This window comes from Salvelinus namaycush, chromosome 19 (genome assembly GCF_016432855.1).
Source record: "Salvelinus namaycush isolate Seneca chromosome 19, SaNama_1.0, whole genome shotgun sequence".
Classification (NCBI taxonomy): domain Eukaryota; kingdom Metazoa; phylum Chordata; class Actinopteri; order Salmoniformes; family Salmonidae; genus Salvelinus; species Salvelinus namaycush.
In genome coordinates this window covers 6,750,738-6,772,551 of record NC_052325.1, presented here as the reverse complement: position 1 = coordinate 6,772,551, position 21,814 = coordinate 6,750,738, and the positions used below count along the sequence as shown (strand labels likewise).

At 50.4% G+C, this 21,814-nt stretch overlaps 1 protein-coding gene across 1 annotated transcript in view; it reads right to left on the bottom strand.

Moving 5' to 3' along the window:
* LOC120063659 (FTS and Hook-interacting protein homolog) overlaps positions 1 to 21,814 on the bottom strand; it is a 68,515-nt gene that overhangs the window by 5,742 nt on the left and 40,959 nt on the right. Inside the window, exons 4-11 of the mRNA XM_039013955.1 lie at positions 20,536 to 20,781; positions 20,165 to 20,332; positions 17,291 to 17,370; positions 16,973 to 17,142; positions 12,026 to 13,432; positions 11,039 to 11,217; positions 7,697 to 7,859; positions 2,353 to 4,122 (exon numbers count right to left, since the gene is read on the bottom strand). Of these exons, the coding sequence (XP_038869883.1) occupies positions 3,818 to 4,122; positions 7,697 to 7,859; positions 11,039 to 11,217; positions 12,026 to 13,432; positions 16,973 to 17,142; positions 17,291 to 17,370; positions 20,165 to 20,332; positions 20,536 to 20,781 (2,718 nt within the window). The 3' untranslated portion in view covers positions 2,353 to 3,817. The remainder of the gene's footprint in view (positions 1 to 2,352; positions 4,123 to 7,696; positions 7,860 to 11,038; positions 11,218 to 12,025; positions 13,433 to 16,972; positions 17,143 to 17,290; positions 17,371 to 20,164; positions 20,333 to 20,535; positions 20,782 to 21,814) is intronic.

Here is a 21,814-nt window from a genome sequence, read left to right as displayed (position 1 = left end):
ATATATGGTCACAGTGTCCTAGAGAAGGAGTGCTGATCTAGGATCTGTCCATACATGGTCACAGTGTCCTAGAGAAGGAGTGCTGATCTAGGATCTGTCCCATATATGGTCACAGTGTCCTAGAGAAGGAGTGCTGATCTAGGATCTGTCCATACATGGTCACAGTGTCCTAGAGAAGGAGTGCTGATCTAGGATCTGTCCATACATGGTCACAGTGTCCTAGAGAAGGAGTGCTGATCTAGGATCTGTCCCATATATGGTCACAGTGTCCTAGAGAAGGAGTGCTGATCTAGGATCTGTCCATACAATCTTATTCATTATGATGTAAAAGTCTAAACCGATGCTAGTTCACCGTCAGTCTACCTGTCCTCTCCTAACCACTGTCTCGTGTCAGTCTACCTGTCCTAACCACTGTCTCGTGTGTCAGTCTACCTGCCCTCTCCTAACCACTGTCTTGTGTCAGTCTACCTGTCCTAACCACTGTCTCGTGTGTCAGTCTACCTGCCCTAACCACTGTCTCGTGTGTCAGTCTACCTGTCCTCTCCTAACCACTGTCTCGTGTCAGTCTACCTGTCTGATTCTAACCACTGTCTCGTGTGTCAGTCTACCTGCCCTCTCCTAACCACTGTCTCGTGTGTCAGTCTACCTGCCCTAACCACTGTCTCGTGTGTCAGTCTACCTGTCTGATTCTAACCACTGTCTTGTGTCAGTCTACCTGTCTGATTCTAACCACTGTCTTGTGTCAGTCTACCTGTCTGATTCTAACCACTGTCTCGTGTCAGTCTACCTGTCTGATTCTAACCACTGTCTCGTGTCAGTCTACCTGTCTGATTCTAACCACTGTCTCGTGTCAGTCTACCTGTCTGATTCTAACCACTGTCTCGTGTCAGTCTACCTGTCTGATTCTAACCACTGTCTTGTGTCAGTCTACCTGTCTGATTCTAACCACTGTCTTGTGTCAGTCTACCTGTCTGATTCTAACCACTGTCTCGTGTCAGTCTACCTGTCCTATAATAACCACTGTCTCTTGTGTCAGTCTACCTGTCTGATTCTAACCACTGTCTTGTGTCAGTCTACCTGTCCTATAATAACCACTGTCTCTTGTGTCAGTCTACCTGTCTGATTCTAACCACTGTCTCGTGTCAGTCTACCTGTCCTATAATAACCACTGTCTCTTGTGTCAGTCTACCTGCCCGATTCTAACCACTGTCTTGTGTCAGTCTACCTGTCCGATTCTAACCACTGTCTTGTGTCAGTCTACCTATCCGATTCTAACCACTGTCTCGTGTCAGTCTACCTGTCCTATAATAACCACTGTCTCTTGTGTCAGTCTACCTGTCCGATTCTAACCACTGTCTCGTGTCAGTCTACCTGTCCTATAATAACCACTGTCTTGTGTCAGTCTACCTGTCTGATTCTAACCACTGTCTTGTGTCAGTCTACCTGTCCGATTCTAACCACTGTCTCGTGTCAGTCTACCTGTCCTATAATAACCACTGTCTCTTGTGTCAGTCTACCTGTCCTAACCACTGTCTCTTGTGTCAGTCTACCTGTCTGATTCTAACCACTGTCTTGTGTCAGTCTACCTGTCTGATTCTAACCACTGTCTTGTGTCAGTCTACCTGTCTGATTCTAACCACTGTCTTGTGTCAGTCTACCTGTCCGATTCTAACCACTGTCTTGTGTCAGTCTACCTGTCCGATTCTAACCACTGTCTCGTGTCAGTCTACCTGTCCGATTCTAACCACTGTCTTGTGTCAGTCTACCTGTCCTATAATAACCACTGTCTCTTGTGTCAGTCTACCTGTCCGATTCTAACCACTGTCTTGTGTCAGTCTACCTGTCCGATTCTAACCACTGACTGTCTTGTGTCAGTCTACCTGTCCGATTCTAACCACTGTCTTGTGTCAGTCTACCTGTCCTATAATAACCACTGTCTCTTGTGTCAGTCTACCTGTCCGATTCTAACCACTGTCTTGTGTCAGTCTACCTGTCCTATAATAACCACTGTCTCTTGTGTCAGTCTACCTGTCCTATCCTAATCAGTCTGTATGTCCTATCTGTCTATCCTATCCTGTCGGTCTGTCGTCAGTCTACCTGTCCTGTCTGTCTTGTGGCAGTCTACCTGTCCTATCCTAATCAGTGTACCTGCCCTGTCTGTTTTTTGTGTCAGTCTACCGGTCATATCCTGTCTGTCTGTCGGTCTACCTGTCATATCCTGTCTGTCTGTGTCAGTCTACCTGCCCTATCCTAACCCCTGTCTGTCTTTTAGATGCTTTGTGGAGACAGGCCCAGACGTCATGTACACTAGATTTAACAACGGTGGAAAAACTAACTCCAGACAACGCTTACAACCAATCCAATGCTTCTCAATCTTCTGGGAGGAGGGTTGAAATCAGGTTGCGACCTTTAGTGTCACTCTGGAGGAAGGGCAAGGAGACAGCATCACTCCTCAGTGCCGTGGCTCTGGAGGAAGGGCAAGGAGACAGACAGCATCACTCCTCAGTGTCGTGGCTCTGGAGGAAGGGCAAGGAGACAGCATCACTCCTCAGTGTCGTGTCTCTGGAGGAAGGGCAAGGAGACAGACAGCATCACTCCTCAGTGTCGTGGCTCTGGAGGAAGGGCAAGGAGTCAGACAGCATCACTCCTCAGTGTCGTGTCTCTGGAGGAAGGGCAAGGAGACAGACAGCATCACTCCTCAGTGTCGTGGCTCTGGAGGAAGGGCAAGGAGTCAGACAGCATCACTCCTCAGTGTCGTGTCTCTGGAGGAAGGGCAAGGAGACAGACAGCATCACTCCTCAGTGTCGTGTCTCTGGAGGAAGGGCAAGGAGTCAGACAGCATCACTCCTCAGTGTCGTGTCTCTGGAGGAAGGGCAAGGAGACAGACAGCATCACTCCTCAGTGTCGTGGCTCTGGAGGAAGGGCATGGAGACAGACAGCATCACTCCTCAGTGTCGTGTCTCTGGAGGAAGGGCATGGAGACAGACAGCATCACTCCTCAGTGTCGTGGCTCTGGAGGAAGGGCATGGAGACAGACAGCATCACTCCTCAGTGTCGTGGCTCTGGAGGAAGGGCAAGGAGTCAGACAGCATCACTCCTCAGTGTCGTGTCTCTGGAGGAAGGGCAAGGAGACAGACAGCATCATTCCTCAGTGTCGTGGCTCTGGGGGAAGGGCAAGGAGTCAGACAGCATCACTCCTCAGTGTCGTGTCTCTAGAGGAAGGGCAAGGAGACAGCATCACTCCTCAGTGTCATGGCTCTGGAGGAAGGGCATGGAGACAGACAGCATCATTCCTCAGTGTCGTGGCTCTGGAGGAAGGGCAAGGAGCCAGACAGCATCACTCCTCAGTGTCGTGTCTCTAGAGGAAGGGCAAGGAGACAGCATCACTCCTCAGTGTCGTGGCTCTGGAGGAAGGGCAAGGAGACAGACAGCATCATTCCTCAGTGTCGTGGCTCTGGAGGAAGGGTAAGGAGCCAGACAGCATCACTCCTCAGTGTCGTGTCTCTAGAGGAAGGGCAAGGAGACAGCATCACTCCTCAGTGTCGTGGCTCTGGAGGAAGGGCAAGGAGCCAGACAGCATCACTCCTCAGTGTCGTGTCTCTAGAAGAAGGGCAAGGAGACAGCATCACTCCTCAGTGTCGTGGCTCTGGAGGAAGGGAATGGAGTCAGCATCACTCCTCAGTGTCGTGGCTCTGGAGGAAGGGCAAGGAGACAGCATCACTCCTCTGTGTCGTGGCTCTGGAGGAAGGGCATGGAGACAGACAGCATCACTCCTCAGTGTCGTGGCTCTGGAGGAAGGGCATGGAGACAGACAGCATCACTCCTCAGTATCGTGGCTCTGGAGGAAGGGCATGGAGACAGCGTGCTCCTGGGCCAGAGCGGCCAGCTCCTTGAGGAACTCAGAGAAGATGACGGCGCAGTAGACGGCGTTCTTCACCCTCAGAGCCTCTGCCTGCTTCTCCAGCCCCGACGCCCCTGACCCGCCCCGGAACAGGGCACTGTGCAGCGATTGGCCGCCGTCTCGTACGTGGGCCAGGGCGAGCTGGGCGGCGTGGCGTGCCCGCGTGGGGCTGTTGGTGTGGCGAAGGATCAGGTCGCCTAGTGAGGGTTTCCGGCTCTTCACTGGAGAATAGATAGAGACACAGCATGTGATTAGGACAGGACAGGTAGACTGCCACCAGACAGACAGGACAGGTAGACTGCCACCAGACAGACAGGACAGGTAGACTGCCACCAGACAGACAGGACAGGTAGACTGCCACCAGACAGACAGGACAGGTAGACTGCCACCAGACAGACAGGACAGGTAGACTGCCACCAGACAGACAGGACAGGTAGACTGCCACCAGACAGACAGGACAGGTAGACTGCCACCAGACAGACAGGACAGGTAGACTGCCACCAGACAGACAGGACAGGTAGACTGACACCAGACAGACAGGTACACTGACAAAAGACACATGATAGGACAGGTAGACTGACAAAGACAGGATAGGTACACTGACAAAAGACAGACAGGATAGGACAGGTAGACTGACAGACAGGATAGGCGGATGGACACCACAGACAGTGGTTAGGATAGGACAGGTACCCTGACAAAAGACACATGATAGGACAGGGAAACTGACACAGACAGGATAGGACAGATAGACTGACAAATACATACAGACATACAGTGGTTAGGACATGTAGACTTACACGACAGGCAGTGGTTAGGATAGGACAGGTAGAATGACCCAACAGACAGATAGTCGCTGGGTCAGTCTACCTGTCCTAACCACTGCCTGTCGGGTCAGTCTACCTGTCCTAACCACTGTCTGTCGGGCCAGTCTACCTGCCCTATCCTGTCTGTCATTCTACCTGTCCATCTTTTGTCAGAAGACCTGTTCTATCCTAACCAATGTCTGTTGGGTCAGTCTACCTGTCCTATCCTAACAGACAGACAGGATAGGACAAGTAGACTGACAATACAGAAAGGATAGGACAGGGAGACTGACAAAAGATGGACAGGTAGAATGACAGACAGGATAGGACAGGTGAGACAACGGGATAGCTGGACTGACACAAAATACACACAAAATACAGAAAGGATAGGACAGGTAGACTGACGCAACAGACATTGGTTAGGATGGGACAGGTAGACTGACAAAAGACAGACAGGTAGACGGGACAGGACGACTGACAACAGGCAGGATAGGACAGGTAGACTGACAACAGACAGGCAGGATAGGACAGGTAGACTGACAACAGACAGGCAGGATAGGACAGGTAGACTGACAACAGACAGGCAGGATAGGACAGGTAGACTGACAACAGACAGGCAGGATAGGACAGGTAGACTGACAACAGACAGGCAGGATAGGACAGGTAGACTGACAACAGACAGACTGACAACAGACAGGCAGGATAGTACAGGTAGACTGATAACAAACAGACAGGATAGGACAGGTAGACTGATAACAAACAGACAGGATAGGACAGGTAGACTGATAACAAACAGACAGGATAGGACAGGTAGACTGATAAGACAGGATATGACAGGTAGACTGATAACAAACAGACAGGATAGGACAGGTAGACTGATAACAAACAGACAGGATAGGACAGGTAGACTGATAACAAACAGACAGGATAGGACAGGTAGACTGATAACAGACAGGATAGGACAGGTAGACTGATAACAAACAGACAGGATAGGACAGGTAGACTGATAACAGACAGACAGGATAGGACAGGTAGACTGATAACAAACAGACAGGATAGGACAGGTAGACTGATAACAAACAGACAGGATAGGACAGGTAGACTAATAACAGACAGACAGGATAGGACAGGTAGACTGATAACAAACAGACAGGATAGGACAGGTAGACTAATAACAGACAGACAGGATAGGACAGGTAGACTGATAACAGACAGGATAGGACAGGTAGACTGATAACAGACAGGATAGGACAGGTAGACTGATAACAGACAGGATAGGACAGGTAGACTGATAACAGACAGGATAGGACAGGTAGACTGATAACAGACAGGATAGGACAGGTAGACTGATAAGACAGGATAGGACAGGTAGACTAATAACAGAAGAGAAGTAAATAACCCAAACATGTCAAATTCATTTTTTTCTTCTCGCTTTTACCCCTTTTTCTTCCTAATATCCAATTGGTAGTTCCAGTCTTGTTCCATCGCTGCAACTCCCTTACAAGGCTGAAGTCGAGAGCCACGCGTTCTCCAAAACACGACCCTGCCAAGCCGCACTGCTTCTTGACACACTGCTCGCTTAACCCGGAAGCCAGACGCACCAATGTGTCGGAGGAAACACTGTCCAGCTGTCGACCGAAGTCAGAGTGCAGACGCCCGGGCCGCCACAAGGAGTTGCTAGAGCGTGATGGGACAAGGAAATCCCGACGCCGGGCCAAACCCTCGCCTAACCCGGACGACGCCGGGCCAAACCCTCGCCTAACCCGGACGACGCCGGGCCAAACCCTCGCCTAACCCGGACGACGCCGGGCCAAACCCTCGCCTAACCCGGACGACGCCGGGCCAAACCCTCGCCTAACCCGGACGACGCCGGGCCAAACCCTCGCCTAACCCGGACGACGCCGGGCCAAACCTCGCCTAACCCGGACGACGCCGGGCCAAACCCTCGCCTAACCCGGACGACGCCGGGCCAAACCCTCCCCTAACCCGGACGACGCCGGGCCAAACCCTCGCCTAACCCGGACGACGCCGGGCCAAACCCTCCCCTAACCCGTACGACGCCGGGCCAAACCCTCCCCTAACCCGGACAACGCCGGGCCAAACCCTCGCCTAACCCGTACGACGCCGGGCCAAACCCTCCCCTAACCCGGACAACGCCGGGCCAAACCCTCGCCTAACCCGTACGACGCCGGGCCAAACCCTCCCCTAACCCGGACGACGCCGGGCCAAACCCTCCCCTAACCCGTACGACGCCGGGCCAAACCCTCCCCTAACCCGGACGACGCCGGGCCAAACCCTCGCCTAACCCGTACGACGCCGGGCCAAACCCTCCCCTAACCCGGACGACGCCGGGCCAAACCCTCCCCTAACCCGGACAACGCCGGGCCAAACCCTCCCCGTGCCTTTGACCGCTGCACCGCCTTTGACCGCTGCACCGCCTTTGACCGCTGCGCTGCCGTGCCATCTGACAGACGCAGATATAGACAAGGTTTCATTATTTAACAAATTTTGTTTAACCTTTATTTAAATTAGGCAAGTCAGTTAAGAACAAATTCTTATTTACAATGATAGTCTACCCCGGGCAAACCCGGACGACGCTGGGACAATTGAGCGCCGCCATATTGGACTCCCAATCACAGCCGGTTGTGATACAGCCTGGATTTGAACCAGAGTGTCTGTAGTGACGCCTCTATCACCGAGATGCAGTGTCTTAGACCGCCACTCGGCTGCCTTCAACCGTTTTGTTTATGTGGCCAGAACACAGACAGGCCCGTTTGAGCCTGATTCACCCTGGTGAGGAGATGGGCGTCTTGATAAAATGTAATAATCTCATCTGCTGCCTACACTATCCAGTAACCCTGTGAACAGAACAGATGACCCAATTTCCCCCAATCACAGCCTGGCTGCATTATTCATCCTCTCTAGCCCTCCAATGGGCTACTATACACTGTGTGTGTGTCTGTCTGCATGTGTCCGTGGTCCTCTCACTCACCCAGAGAATCAGAGCGTCGCAGTGTGGGCATCCCCATGGGTGAGTCCGCCCAATCCACCTTGCCCCTGGCAGCCAGGTAGCGCTGGGCTTTCTTCAACATGGCAGGGAAATCCTCATGGGACGCTGCAAACGTCTCGATGCGGTTCTTCACTGAGCCCAGGACCTGAGGGAGAGAGAAGAGAGAGGAGGTAGGGGAGAGAGAGAGAAGAGAGAGGAGGTAGGGGAGAGAGAGAGAAGAGGTAGGGGAGAGAGGTAGGAGAGCGAGAGAAGGTAGGAGAAAGAGGAGACAGGGGAGAGAGAGAGAGAAGAGAGAGGAGGTAGGGGAGAGAGAGGAGGTAGGAGAAAGAGGTAGGAGAGAGAGGAGGTAGGGGAGAGAGGTAGTAGAGAGAGAGAAGAGAGGAGATAGGGGAGAGAGGTAGGAGAGAGAGAGAAGAGAGAGGAGGTAGGGGAGAGAGAGAAGAGGTAGGGGAGAGAGGTAGGAGAGAGAGAGGAGGCAGGGGAGAGAGGTAGGAGAGAGAGAGGGGAGAGGTAGGAGAGAGAGAGAAGAGATGAGGCAGGGGAGAGAGAGATGAGGCAGGGGAGAGAGAGAGGAAGCATGGGAGAGAGAGATGAGGCAGGGGAGAGAGAGAGGAAGCAGGGGAGAGAGAGGGGGCATGGGAGAGAGAGGGAGAGAGAGGAGGTAGGGGAGAGAGAGAGAAGGAGAGAGAGGAGGTAGGGGAGAGAGAGAGAAGAGAGGAGGTAGGAGAGAGAGAGAGAGGAGGCAGGAGAGAGAGAGATGAGGCAGGGGAGAGAGAGAGATGAGGCAGGGGAGAGAGAGATGAGGCAGGGGAGAGAGAGATGAGGCAGGGGAGAGAGAGATGAGGCAGGGGAGAGAGAGATGAGGCAGGGGAGAGAGAGATGAGGCAGGGGAGAGAGAGATGAGGCAGGGGAGAGAGAGATGAGGCAGGGGAGAGAGAGATGAGGCAGGGGAGAGAGAGATGAGGCAGGGGAGAGAGAGAGGAGGTAGGGGAGAGAGAGGAGGTAGGGGAGAGAGAGGAGGTAGGGGAGAGAGAGGAGGTAGGGGAGAGAGAGAGGAGAGAGAGAGGAGAGAGAGAGGAGAGAGAGAGGAGGTAGGGGAGAGAGAGAGGAGAGAGAGAGGAGAGAGAGAGGAGGTAGGGGAGAGAGAGAGGAGAGAGAGAGGAGAGAGAGAGGAGGTAGGGGAGAGAGAGAGGAGAGAGAGAGGAGAGAGAGAGGAGGCAGGGGAGAGAGAGAGGAGAGAGAGAGGAGAGAGAGAGGAGGCAGGGGAGAGAGAGAGGAGGCAGGGGAGAGAGAGAGGAGGCAGGGGAGAGAGAGAGGAGGCAGGGGAGAGAGAGAGGAGGGAGAGAGAGGAGAGAGAGAGAGGAGGCAGGGGAGAGAGAGAGATGAGGCAGGGGAGAGAGAGAGATGAGGCAGGGGAGAGAGAGAGAGGAGGCAGGGGAGAGAGAGAGATGAGGCAGGGGAGAGAGAGAGAGGAGGCAGGGGAGAGAGAGAGAGGAGGCAGGGGAGAGAGAGAGAGGAGGCAGGGGAGAGAGAGAGAGGAGGCAGGGGAGAGAGAGAGAGGAAGCAGGGGAGAGAGAGAGAGGGAGGAGGCAGGGGAGAGAGAGAGAGAGGGAGGAGGCAGGGGAGAGAGAGAGAGGGAGGAAGCAGGGGAGAGAGAGAGAGAGGAAGCAGGGGAGAGAGAGAGAGGAAGCAGGGGAGAGAGAGATGAGGCAGGGGAGAGAGAGAGATGAGGCATGGGAGGCAGGGGAGAGAGAGAGAGGAGGCAGGGGAGAGAGAGAGAGGAGGCAGGGGAGAGAGAGAGAGGAGGCAGGGGAGAGAGAGAGAGGAGGCAGGGGAGAGAGAGAGAGGAGGCAGGGGAGAGAGAGAGAGGAGGCAGGGGAGAGAGAGAGAGGAGGCAGGGGAGAGAGAGAGAGGAGGCAGGGGAGAGAGAGAGGAGGCAGGGGAGGGAAGCAAGGTTAGGGAACATAGTGATCCTTCCTATCAGTATGACATGCTGACCAGTCCCTCGTTCACGTGCACCACCACGCGCATGTTGATTTTGTCCACCCACACCAGACGTGACCAGGAAACGCAGGTTGAAATACCAAAACGAACTCTGAACCAAATAAATTAATTTGGGGACAGGTCAAAAAGCATTGAACATTCATGTCCATTTCTCTAGCTTGCTGTTGCTAGCTCATTTTGTCCTGGGGTATAAACATTGGGTTGATATTTTACCTGAAATGCACAAGGTCCTCTACTCCGCCAATTAATCCACAGATAAAAGGGGAAACAGTTTGTGTCTAGTAATCTCTCCTCCTTCAGGCTTCTTCTTCTTCTGTGGACTTAAAGTTGGTTGCCAACCGCCATATAAAGGTACATTACCACCACCAATTGTACTGGAGTTTGGACCTCAGTTCATCTTTCAATCACCCAAGTGGGTATATGCTCCTAACAACCAATGAGATGGGAGAAGGCGGGACTTAGAATCCAGTTCTATTTCAGCACCTGGCTATGCAGACGCTCGTTGACGAGCTCGAGCAGTGTGGGTGCAATGTTTGAATAACATGTACATTTATTTTTCAACGCTCGCGCACTTGATGCTAGCGGTGTGGTCAGCATATGGAGAGACTTGACGCTGGGCTAGAGTTAGGGAACGCAGTGATACTTCCTACCTGTATGAGAGACTTGACGCTGGGTTAGAGTTAGGGAACGCAGTGATACTTCCTACCTGTATAAGAGACTTGACGCTGGGTTAGAGTTAGGGAACGCAGTGATACTTCCTACCTGTATGAGAGACTTGACGCTGGGTTAGAGTTAGGGAACGCAGTGATACTTCCTACCTGTATGAGAGACTTGACGCTGAGTTAGTTAGGGAACGCAGTGATACTTCCTACCTGTATGAGAGACTTGACGCTGGGTTAGAGTTAGGGAACTCAGTGATACTTCCTACCTGTATGAGAGACTTGACGCTGGGTTAGAGTTAGGGAACGCAGTGATACTTCCTACCTGTATGAGAGACTTGACGCTGGGTTAGAGTTAGGGAACGCAGTGATACTTCCTACCTGTATGAGAGACTTGACGCTGGGTTAGAGTTAGGGAACTCAGTGATACTTCCTACCTGTATGAGAGACTTGACGCTGGGTTAGAGTTAGGGAACGCAGTGATACTTCCTACCTGTATGAGAGACTTGACGCTGGGCTAGAGTTAGGGAACGCAGTGATACTTCCTACCTGTATAAGAGACTTGACGCTGGGTTAGAGTTAGGGAACGCAGTGATACTTCCTACCTGTATGAGAGACTTGACGCTGGGTTAGAGTTAGGGAACGCAGTCATACTTCCTACCTGTATGAGAGACTTGACGCTGGGTTGGAACACCATGTTGGTGTTGAGGAGGAAAGATCGGAGCAGGGGCTGAGGGTAGCAGGCAAGCTGGCCCAGAATACCCGTCAACAGGATGTTTACATACAGAGAGTTCTGGAGCATGTTTTCCAGCTTGGCAAACAGAACCACCATGAACGGACCTGCAGGGGGGGGCAAGAGAGAGAGGGAGAGATATTTTGTTTATTTGAAACAGGGACAAAATAAATGTACAACAAAACACACGTCTCAGAAGTGAGAAGTGATACGTTGCACCAGATTTAGCGAACAGTTCATTTAAATCTGAACTCCCTGGGGGAGGAACAGAGAGCGAGGGAGAGAACAGAGGAGAGCAAGGAAGAGAGGGAAGGAGACAGAGGAGAGCAAGGAAGAGAACGGGAAGGAGACAGAGGAGAGCAAGGAAGAGAACGGGAAGGAGACAGAGGAGAGCGAGGAAGAGAAAGGGAAGGAGACAGAGGAGAGCAAGGAAGAGAAAGGGAAGGAGACAGAGGAGAGCGAGGAAGAGAACGGGAAGGAGACAGAGGAGAGCAAGGAAGAGAAAGGGAAGGAGACAGAGGAGAGCGAGGGAGAGAACGGGAAGGAGAACGAGGAAGAGAACGGGAAGGAGACAGAGGAGAGCGAGGGAGAGAGAATGGAGGGAGGGAAGGTGTACATGCACACTAATGGAAGTCAAGATCCAAAAAAACCAACAAAAAAAACAGGCAAGACTAAATATCAAAAGGAAGCAACCGTCTATATTAACTTCCTGTGCAACGTCAAACATCAACAGAGCAAGTCAACCAAAAGAAAACATTAAACCAACATCAAAATAATTAAATAATGGAACAGCATCCGACCTCGAGCACCAATTCAAAATATACTAACATCTTAACACACATAAGCAAGTAAACAGCAGATAAACAGTAGACAATAGACACAAAAACCCTTCTGCTTTCTGGTCGTCTTTCTCACCTGTGTAGGGCTGAGTGGATGGTTGTCCTAGAGGCCTGGCAGGGCTGAACACCCCCACAACGCCAGCCCCTACCCCGCTCCCCATCAGGTCAGCGTCCAGGGGAGAGGGGGGCGGTGGTTCCTCTGAGTGGGGGTCTCTGGTGGTCTCCTCCAGCTGTCTGAGCAGCCCCACCCCCCTGCTCCTCTCCCTCACTCTCTCCTCCAGCTCCCGGAGTTCCTGGGTGAAGGCCTCGATGCTGATGCCCTGGCCGTTGGAGTCTCCAGGCCCCTGCTGGCCCCCCTCCCCCGGTCCGACCCCATCCAGGAGCTCAGAGATCAGTCGCTCCACTGCTTCTGACTGGTGAAAGAGCATTGCCTCTGGAGGTCTCGATCCAGGGCCAGGTGCTGCAGCATGGAGGGTCAGCCTGTCGTTGGAGGAGTTGGTACGGGGTTCTGAGAGCAGTGGAGCAGACTGAGTCTGGGCGTGACTCGGTTTGTGTGGTGGAAGACCTCTGGAGCTTTCCGCAGCCCCACTCCCATTCCCTTCACTGTAGAAGCCTTGTAGGGACCCGCAGGACTGGGCAGGGCAGGCACCCACCCCCCCGTTCTGACTAGAGTCCCCCCCAGTAGGGTGCCGCTGCTCGCCCAACTCTCTCTTCACCTTCTTAACCTCCATCCCTCCATCCTGGCTGTCCCTACACCCGTCCCCCTGCCCCCCCAACAACGTCCCATTTATGATGGCCTGCTGAGGGCCCTTGGTGGGGGCGGAGTGGTGGTGGGGAGCAGCGGAGGGGTCAGGGAGGGAGGCAGAATCAGGAGGGAGATGGAGAGGTTTGGGGAGGGGGACATCCTCTCTCTGCAGGCTGCGTTTCTTGGTGCGGGGTGTGAGGCTGATACAGCTGTTCTTACCGATGGTGACGTCCCACTCTCCACTGTCCCTCTCTGTACTGGACCACTCTGACCGCGCTGCTGCCACCACCGCTGCCCTCTGCTGGCCGGGGGAGGTACTACCTCCATTTCCTCCTCCACCCTGCTGGAAGGAGAAGTGCTCTGGGAACATGGCCAGGGAAGGGTTGGAGGTGGGGGGCGGGGGAGGTAGAGGGGCCGTGTTGGGTGAGGGGTCCTCTCCGTCGTAGGGGGCTGACCAGTTCCGGCAGGCCCAGGAGCACAGCTCTACCCCCCTACGTGCGTCCCTGAGGTACTCCAGGTACCCCGACTCCCAGTCCAGCCCCTCTGGGACGGGGTGCATGGGGCTATCTGGGGACAGGGGGGTGTTGGGGCCGGCACCAGGCGACGAGGGGACCGTCTCGGTGGGGGAGGGGGTGGAGGGCCCTCCTCCAGTGCTCTGCTGGCGCATGAACAGGGCCAAGCGGGACGGAGTGCTGGGTTTGTGGTGTACTGGAGACTCTGAGCTGGGACTGTTCAGGACTACAGACAGACAGGGAGGGAGAAACAGACAGACAGGCAGACAGGCAGACAGGCAGAGAGGGAGAAACAGGCAGACAGAGGGAGACAGACAGACAGACAGACAGAGGGCGACAGACAGACAGAGGGCGACAGACAGACAGAGGGCGACAGACAGACAGAGGGCGACAGACAGACAGAGGGCGACAGACAGACAGGGAGGGAGAAACAGACAGAGGCAGACAGGGACATTAGTCATGGTTCTACTTTATGTAGATAAACATTTACAACATTGAGATAAATCAAATCTAAGTAGTGAGTCAAACATGAGGCGTTGTGTAACATAATGCAACTTACAAACAAAAATAATTTTTTAAATATGCCCATATAGTTTCCTTTTATATTGAATTTGGCTTTTCCTACTATAGCCCATAGAAACACATTAAATAACACATTCATAAATGGTTAGAACGTTGGGCCAGTAACCGGCAGGTAGCCTAGTGGTTAGAACGTTGGGCCAGTAACCAGCAGGGAGCCTAGTGGTTAGAACGTTGGGCCAGTAACCGGCAGGTAGCCTAGTGGTTAGAATGTTGGGCCAGTAACCGGCAGGTAGCCTAGTGGTTAGAACGTTGGGCCAGTAACCAGCAGGTAGCCTAGTGGTTAGAACGTTGGGCCAGTAACCAGCAGGGAGCCTAGTGGTTAGAACGTTGGGCCAGTAACCAGCAGGTAGCCTAGTGGTTAGAACGTTGGGCCAGTAACCAGCAGGTAGCCTAGTGGTTAGAACGTTGGGCCAGTAACCAGCAGGTAGCCTAGTGGTTAGAACGTTGGGCCAGTAACCGGCAGGTAGCCTAGTGGTTAGAACGTTGGGCCAGTAACCGGCAGGTAGCCTAGTGGTTAGAACGTTGGGCCAGTAACCGGCAGGTAGCCTAGTGGTTAGAACGTTGGGCCAGTAACCAGCAGGTAGCCTAGTGGTTAGAACGTTGGGCCAGTAACCAGCAGGTAGCCTAGTGGTTAGAACGTTGGGCCAGTAACCGGCAGGTAGCCTAGTGGTTAGAACGTTGGGCCAGTAACCGGCAGGTAGCCTAGTGGTTAGAACGTTGGGCCAGTAACCAGCAGGTAGCCTAGTGGTTAGAACGTTGGGCCAGTAACCGGCAGGTAGCCTAGTGGTCAGAACGTTGGGCCAGTAACCGGCAGGTATCCTAGTGGTTAGAACGTTGGGCCAGTAACCAGCAGGTAGCCTAGTGGTTAGAACGTTGGGCCAGTAACCAGCAGGTAGCCTAGTGGTTAGAACGTTGGGCCAGTAACCAGCAGGTAGCCTAGTGGTTAGAACGTTGGGCCAGTAACCAGCAGGTAGCCTAGTGGTTAGAACGTTGGGCCAGTAACCAGCAGGTAGCCTAGTGGTTAGAACGTTGGGCCAGTAACCGAAAGGTTGTTGGATCGAATCCCAGAACTGACAAGATAAAAATTTGTCGTTCTGCCCCTGAGAAAGGCAGTTCCCTTCAGTGTTCCCTGGGCGCCGTGGATGTCGATTATGGGCACCTCTGTGATTCAGAGTGGTTGGGTTAAATGTACAACTGACTAGGTATCCCCCTTTCACTATATCTAGGAAATATAAGATCAGCAAGTACATATATGTTTTTCACCCCTTATTTGCCACAAAACTACTTCCATTAATTTGTATGGGTTACCGTCAGATAGAGTCCCGTGACATGTTTGTGAGAGTCTCCCCTTTCCATAGTGGGATCATATTAGTTAGTGGCCCAAACGGTTCGGACGCAACAGACAGAAGTTGGCACATCAGCGCTACAGACGAGTCCCGTGAGGCAAGCTCTCTTTCTTTCCTAGCTTCCTTTTCTTGGTCTTTCCGAGCTTCCTTTTCTTGGTCTTTCCGAGCTTCCTTTTCTTGGTCTTTCCGAGCTTCCTTTTCTTGGTCTTTCCGAGCTTCCTTTTCTTGGTCTTTCCTAGCTTCCTTTTCTTGGTCTTTCCTAGCTTCCTTTTCTTGGTCTTTCCTAGCTTCCTTTTCTTGGTCTTTCCGAGCTTCCTTTTCTTGGTCTTTCCTAGCTTCCTTTTCTTGGGCTCCCCCCATTGTAGTCAAACAAAAATCATCTAGTCAGCAGCAGTCCTGTGGACAAAAACAGCTTGTTGATGAGAGAGGTCAAAGGTGAACGGCTAGAATGGTTCAAGCTAACAGGCGGGCCACAAACAGGCCAATAACGGTGCAGTACAACAGTGGTGTGCAGAAAGGCATCTCGGACCACACGACTCATCTGTTCTTGTCACAGATGAGCTACTGCAGCAGACGACCACACCGGGTTCCTGTCAGCTTGAAACAAGAAGAAGAGGCTCCAGTGGGCAGACGACCACACCGGGTTCCTGTCAGCTAGAAACAAGAAGAAGAGGCTCCAGTTCCTGTTGCGTCATGCTGATGGCAGAGTCAGGATTTGGTGTAATCAGCATGAGTCCATGGACCCATCCTGTCTGGTGTCAACGGTACAGGCTGGACGGTGGGGGTGTAACGGTGTGAGGAATGTTTTCCTGGCGCACGTTAGCTCCCTTGATACCAATTGAGCGACGTTTGAACGCCACAGCTGACCAGGTTGTTGCTGACCAGGTGCGTCCCTTCATAGAAACAGGGGGGTCCGACCCGGTACTAGATGGACGTACCTAATAAACTGGCCTCTGAGTGTATTCACTTTGATATTATTTTTAGGAAAACGGAAGAGTTCCTAATCTGGATTCCGTATCATAAATCTGCACAAAACGGATCTGTAAAACACAACTCAGTTTACAGACTTTTTGACTCAGTCAAAGTAGATAAAAGGGCCTCTGCCAAAATCCCCAAGTATCCCTTGAAAAGTTAAATTCTATATATGGACAACATCTTTTGTTTGTGACTCACTACTTATAACTGAACAAAAATATAAAAACACAACATGCAACATTTTCAAAGATTTTACTGAGTTGCAGTTCAGATAAGGAAAAAAAATCAGCCAATAGAAATATATAGATTAGGTCCTAATCTATGGATATCACATGACTGGGCAGGGGCACACAGCCATGGGTGGGCATGGTTGAACATAGGCCCACCCACTTGGCAGCGAGGCCCACCCACTGGGGAGCCAGGCCCAGCCAATCAGAATGAGTTTTTCCCCCTCAAAAAGGGCTGTACTACAGACAAATACTCCTCAGCAACTCGTGGGGTGAAGCAGCCGGATGTGATGGTCCTGGGCGTGGTTACACGTATTCTGCGGTTGTGAGGCCGGTTGGACGTACGACTTTACATGTTGCGTTTATTTTTTTTGTTCAGCGTATATATTTTAAACATTGATAAAAATAAAAAAAACATCTCCATAAAACTTCATAATGTATAACGTGTATTTAAAGTGAAGTTCAACTCTGTCCAAATCTTTAACCCAGCATCATGGTTTAAACACACACTGTTTCTTATGCTTGTATTGTGTATTGAAAAAAGGTACATTTGTAAATTAATCTGGATAAGAGCATCTGCTTGAATGAGTGAAATGTTCAGTAGAAACCATGGTTAGTGGCCCGTCAGTCAGGTACCTTTCCCCCAAAGGGCAGGTTCTTCCTCCTGCTCAGCAGAGGGCACTGTGCTCAGACGGCAGCAGTCTGGGATGAGGGACAGGAACTTGTCGGCTGATTTACCATAGAGATCAGTGTCCCTGACAGCACGCCTCTGACTCAACATCACATGGGTACAGGGCAGCAGATACCTGTCATGAAAATAATAATAGATTTCATTTATAAAGGTGTTTTTTCATTACAAGTAGAATCTTAAAAGATGCTGTAGGACAACAATACACTGTTACATTCTCAGTAGTAGCAGCAGTAGTATAGTAACACAACACACACAGTTTCTACCTGAGAACGAGCTGCAACATGAGGTCTTCACAGTTGAGAGAGAGTAGAGTCCTAAACAGGCTCAAAGACACCATACACAGCTGTAGGAGAGAAACATGAAGAAACAACAGAACATTAGACAGCTGTAGGAGAGAAACATGGAGAAACAGCAGAACATTAGACAGCTGTAGGAGAGAAACATGAAGAAACAGCAGAACATTAGACAGCTGTAGGAGAGAAACATGAAGAAACAACAGAACATTAGACAGCTGTAGGAGAAACAGCATGACATTAGACAGATGAAGGAGAGAAACAGCATGACATTAGACAGCTGTAGGAGAGAAACATGAAGAAACAACAGAACATTAGACAGCTGTAGGAGAGAAACATGAAGAAACAGCAGAACATTAGACAGCTGTAGGAGAGAAACATGAAGAAACAGCAGAACATTAGACAGCTGTAGGAGAGAAACATGAAGAAACAGCAGAACATTAGACAGCTGTAGGAGAGAAACATGAAGAAACAACAGAACATTAGACAGCTGTAGGAGAAACAGCATGACATTAGACAGATGAAGGAGAGAAACAGCATGACATTAGACAGCTGTAGGAGAGAAACATGAAGAAACAGCAGAACATTAGACAGCTGTAGGAGAAACAGCATGACATTAGACAGCTGTAGGAGAGAAACAGCATGACATTAGACAGCTGTAGGAGAGAAACATGAAGAAACAGCAGAACATTAGACAGCTGTAGGAGAGAAACATGGAGAAACAGCAGAACATTAGACAGCTGTAGGAGAGAAACGGCAGAACATTAGACAGCTGTAGGAGAGAAACATGGAGAAACAGCAGAACATTAGACAGCTGTAGGAGAGAAACATGGAGAAACAGCAGAACATTAGACAGCTGTAGGAGAGAAACATGGAGAAACAGCAGAACATTAGACAGCTGTAGGAGAGAAACATGGAGAAACAGCAGAACATTAGACAGCTGTAGGAGAGAAACAGCATGACATTAGACAGCTGTAGGAGAGAAACATGAAGAAACAGCAGAACATTAGACAGCTGTAGGAGAGAAACAGCATGATATTAGACAGCTGTAGGAGAGAAACATGGAGAAACAGCAGAACATTAGACAGCTGTAGTAGAGAAACGGCAGAACATTAGACAGCTGTAGGAGAGAAACATGGAGAAACAGCAGAACATTAGACAGCTATAGGAGAGAAACATGGAGAAACAGCAGAACATTAGACAGCTGTAGGAGAGAAACGGCAGAACATTAGACAGCTGTAGGAGAGAAACGGCAGAACATTAGACAGCTGTAGGAGAGAAACATGGAGAAACAGCAGAACATTAGACAGCTGTAGGAGAGAAACATGGAGAAACAGCAGAACATTAGACAGCTGTAGGAGAGAAACATGAAGAAACAACAGAACATTAGACAGCTGTAGGAGAGAAACATGAAGAAACAACAGAACATTAGACAGCTGTAGGAGAGAAACAGCAGAACATTAGACAGCTATAGGAGAGAAACATGGAGAAACATCAGAACATTAGACAGCTGTAGGAGAGAAACATGGAGAAACAGCAGAACATTAGACAGCTGTAGGAGAGAAACATGGAGAAACAGCAGAACATTAGACAGCTGTAGGAGAGAAACAACATGACATTAGACAGCTGTAGGAGAGAAACATGGAGAAACAGCAGAACATTAGACAGCTGTAGTAGAGAAACGGCAGAACATTAGACAGATGTAGGAGAGAAACGGCAGAACATTAGACAGCTGTAGGAGAGAAACATGGAGAAACAGCAGAACATTAGACAGCTGTAGGAGAGAAACAACATGACATTAGACAGCTGTAGGAGAGAAACATGGAGAAACGGCAGAACATTAGACAGCTGTAGGAGAGAAACATGGAGAAACAGCAGAACATTAGACAGCTGTAGGAGAGAAACATGGAGAAACAGCAGAACATTAGACAGCTGTAGGAGAGAAACATGGAGAAACAGCAGAACATTAGACAGCTGTAGGAGAGAAACAGCAGAACATTAGACAGCTGTAGGAGAGAAACAGCAGAACATTAGACAGCTGTAGGAGAGAAACAGCATGACATTAGACAGCTGTAGGAGAGAAACATGGAGAAACAGCAGAACATTAGACAGCTGTAGGAGAGAAACATGGAGAAACAGCAGAACATTAGACAGCTGTAGTAGAGAAACGGCAGAACATTAGACAGCTGTAGGAGAGAAACGGCAGAACATTAGACAGCTGTAGGAGAGAAACATGGAGAAACAGCAGAACATTAGACAGCTGTAGGAGAGAAACATGGAGAAACAGCAGAACATTAGACAGCTGTAGGAGAGAAACAGCAGAACATTAGACAGCTGTAGGAGAGAAACATGGAGAAACAGCAGAACATTAGACAGCTGTAGGAGAGAAACAGCAGAACATTAGACAGCTGTAGGAGAGAAACCGACTCAGACACCAGAACATTAGCTGCAGGGTGGAGAGCGAACGAGTCACAGGATGGACGCCAAATACGTGCTTGCAATATATATATGCGTTCAATCAATCAAATGTATTTTATAAAGCCCTTTTTACATCAGCTGATGTCAAAGTGCTGTACAGAAACCCAGCCTAAAACCCCAAACAGCAAGCAATGCAGATGTAGAAGCCCCTCCCATTTCAGTCCCCATTTCCTACATCATTTTTAAAATAAATTTTACTTACGACAACTGATATGGATGTGGTTGTCTCACCTAGCTACCTTTTGATGACACTATAACTATAAAAATGGCTTTAGATAAGATGGTCTGCTAAATGACTGGAAAATGTCAACTTCTCCCTCCCAGAGAACCCTCAGTACTGTACACTCACAATACTATAGTACTGACCCTTGAGTTGCTGCTGATGCGAGTTAGCAATGTGTCCAGGATGGTGTCGTTGTCGTGGCGATGCATGAGGATAAAACGCAGGAAGGTTTTAAGGAGAGCTGTTTCCGTGACGCTGCGTAGGAACAGGTCCAGGTAGGCTGTACTGGCTATCATCTCATCTACAGATGACTGGGGGGAGATGTTAAATATTAAAATAAACAATTCTGATGCTGGCAGCCAAAATGACATGTTTTAACGAGAAGAGTAATAAAAATCACGTTTTTGTGCGTTGTCTCCGGCTGGAGCAGCCTAGTAGCTACTACTTTTAACCATCTAATAAACTCAATCAATCAGCTCAGGCTAGCCAATCAGAGAGTCCCCCCCCCCCCTACCTTGTGTAGGGCGGGTCCCATGACAGGGACCAGGAATCCGTTGTGAACGTAGTCGACCAGCTGTCTGCGGACCAGGGGGTGAGCCACCTGGATGACAGCGTTACAGAACTCCAGAGAGTTCATGAAGAGCACCAGAGAGGACACGCCCATCCAGTCCTCCCTGCGCAGAGCGTGCCAGTCATCTCCCCGTACCTCTATCTTCCTCGGCAGGGAGGAGTAGAGAGCACTCAGGCCCGTGGCCAGCACCTGGACGGGGGAAGAGGTACGTGGATGTTTAGGACTGAATTAAGAGGCGAAAGATTCATTTTGACAAGGCTGTGTCAAATATAAGGGAAAGCAAGCATGTCAGCAGCACATCACAAACATTCAGCGGTGAATATTAACAGTCCATGTATTAATTATCTATTTTCTGATCAAATAAAGGGAGGTAGAAAGATTACCTTTCTGGGAGATATACACATGCATTGGAAAACAGGTCTCAGGACAGTGTCTACAGGCAAATGTGTTCCCCGTTTAATCTGGTCATGCCTGACTGGTTTAATAACGCCACAGCCCCTTAGAGAGCAGCTAGCCAACACAGACAGTCCGGTGGACAGCATTTCTTTACAGTCAGTTTTTTTAGCAAAAATATTTACAAAATATTACATTTGCCCCTCCAAGTTTATCAAGCAAAAAATTCAAAATTATATAAAAATAAAAAAATTCTCGAATGTCAAACATGTAAAGTGTGGTGTACCGCAGGGCAGCTCTCTAGGCCCTCTACTTTGTGTGTATGTATTGATATGTACACTGTGTGTAGTTCTGTCCTTGAGCTGTTCCTGTCTATTAATGTTCTGTATTATGTCATGCTTCATGTTTTGTGTGGACACCGGGAAGAGTAGCTGCTGCTTTCGCAACAGCTAATGGGGATCCTATTAAAATACAAAAAACAGCTAATGGGAATCTTAATAAAATACAAAAAACAGCTAATGGGGATCCTAATAAAATACAAAAAAGTAATAATCTAAACTCAGCAAAAAAATTCCCTTTTTCAGGACCCTGTCTTTTAAAGATAATTCTTTCAAAAATCCAAATAACTGGGGCCTCCCGGGTGGCGCAGTGGTCTAGGGCACTGCATCGCAGCGCTAGCTGTGCCACCAGAGTCTCTGGGTCCGCGACCGGGAGGTCTGTGGGGCGACGCACAATTGGCCTAGCGTCGTCCGGGTTAGGGAGGGTTTGGCCGGTAGGGATATCCTTGTCTCATCGCGCCGGGCGCAGTGAGCGCTAACCAAGGGGGCCG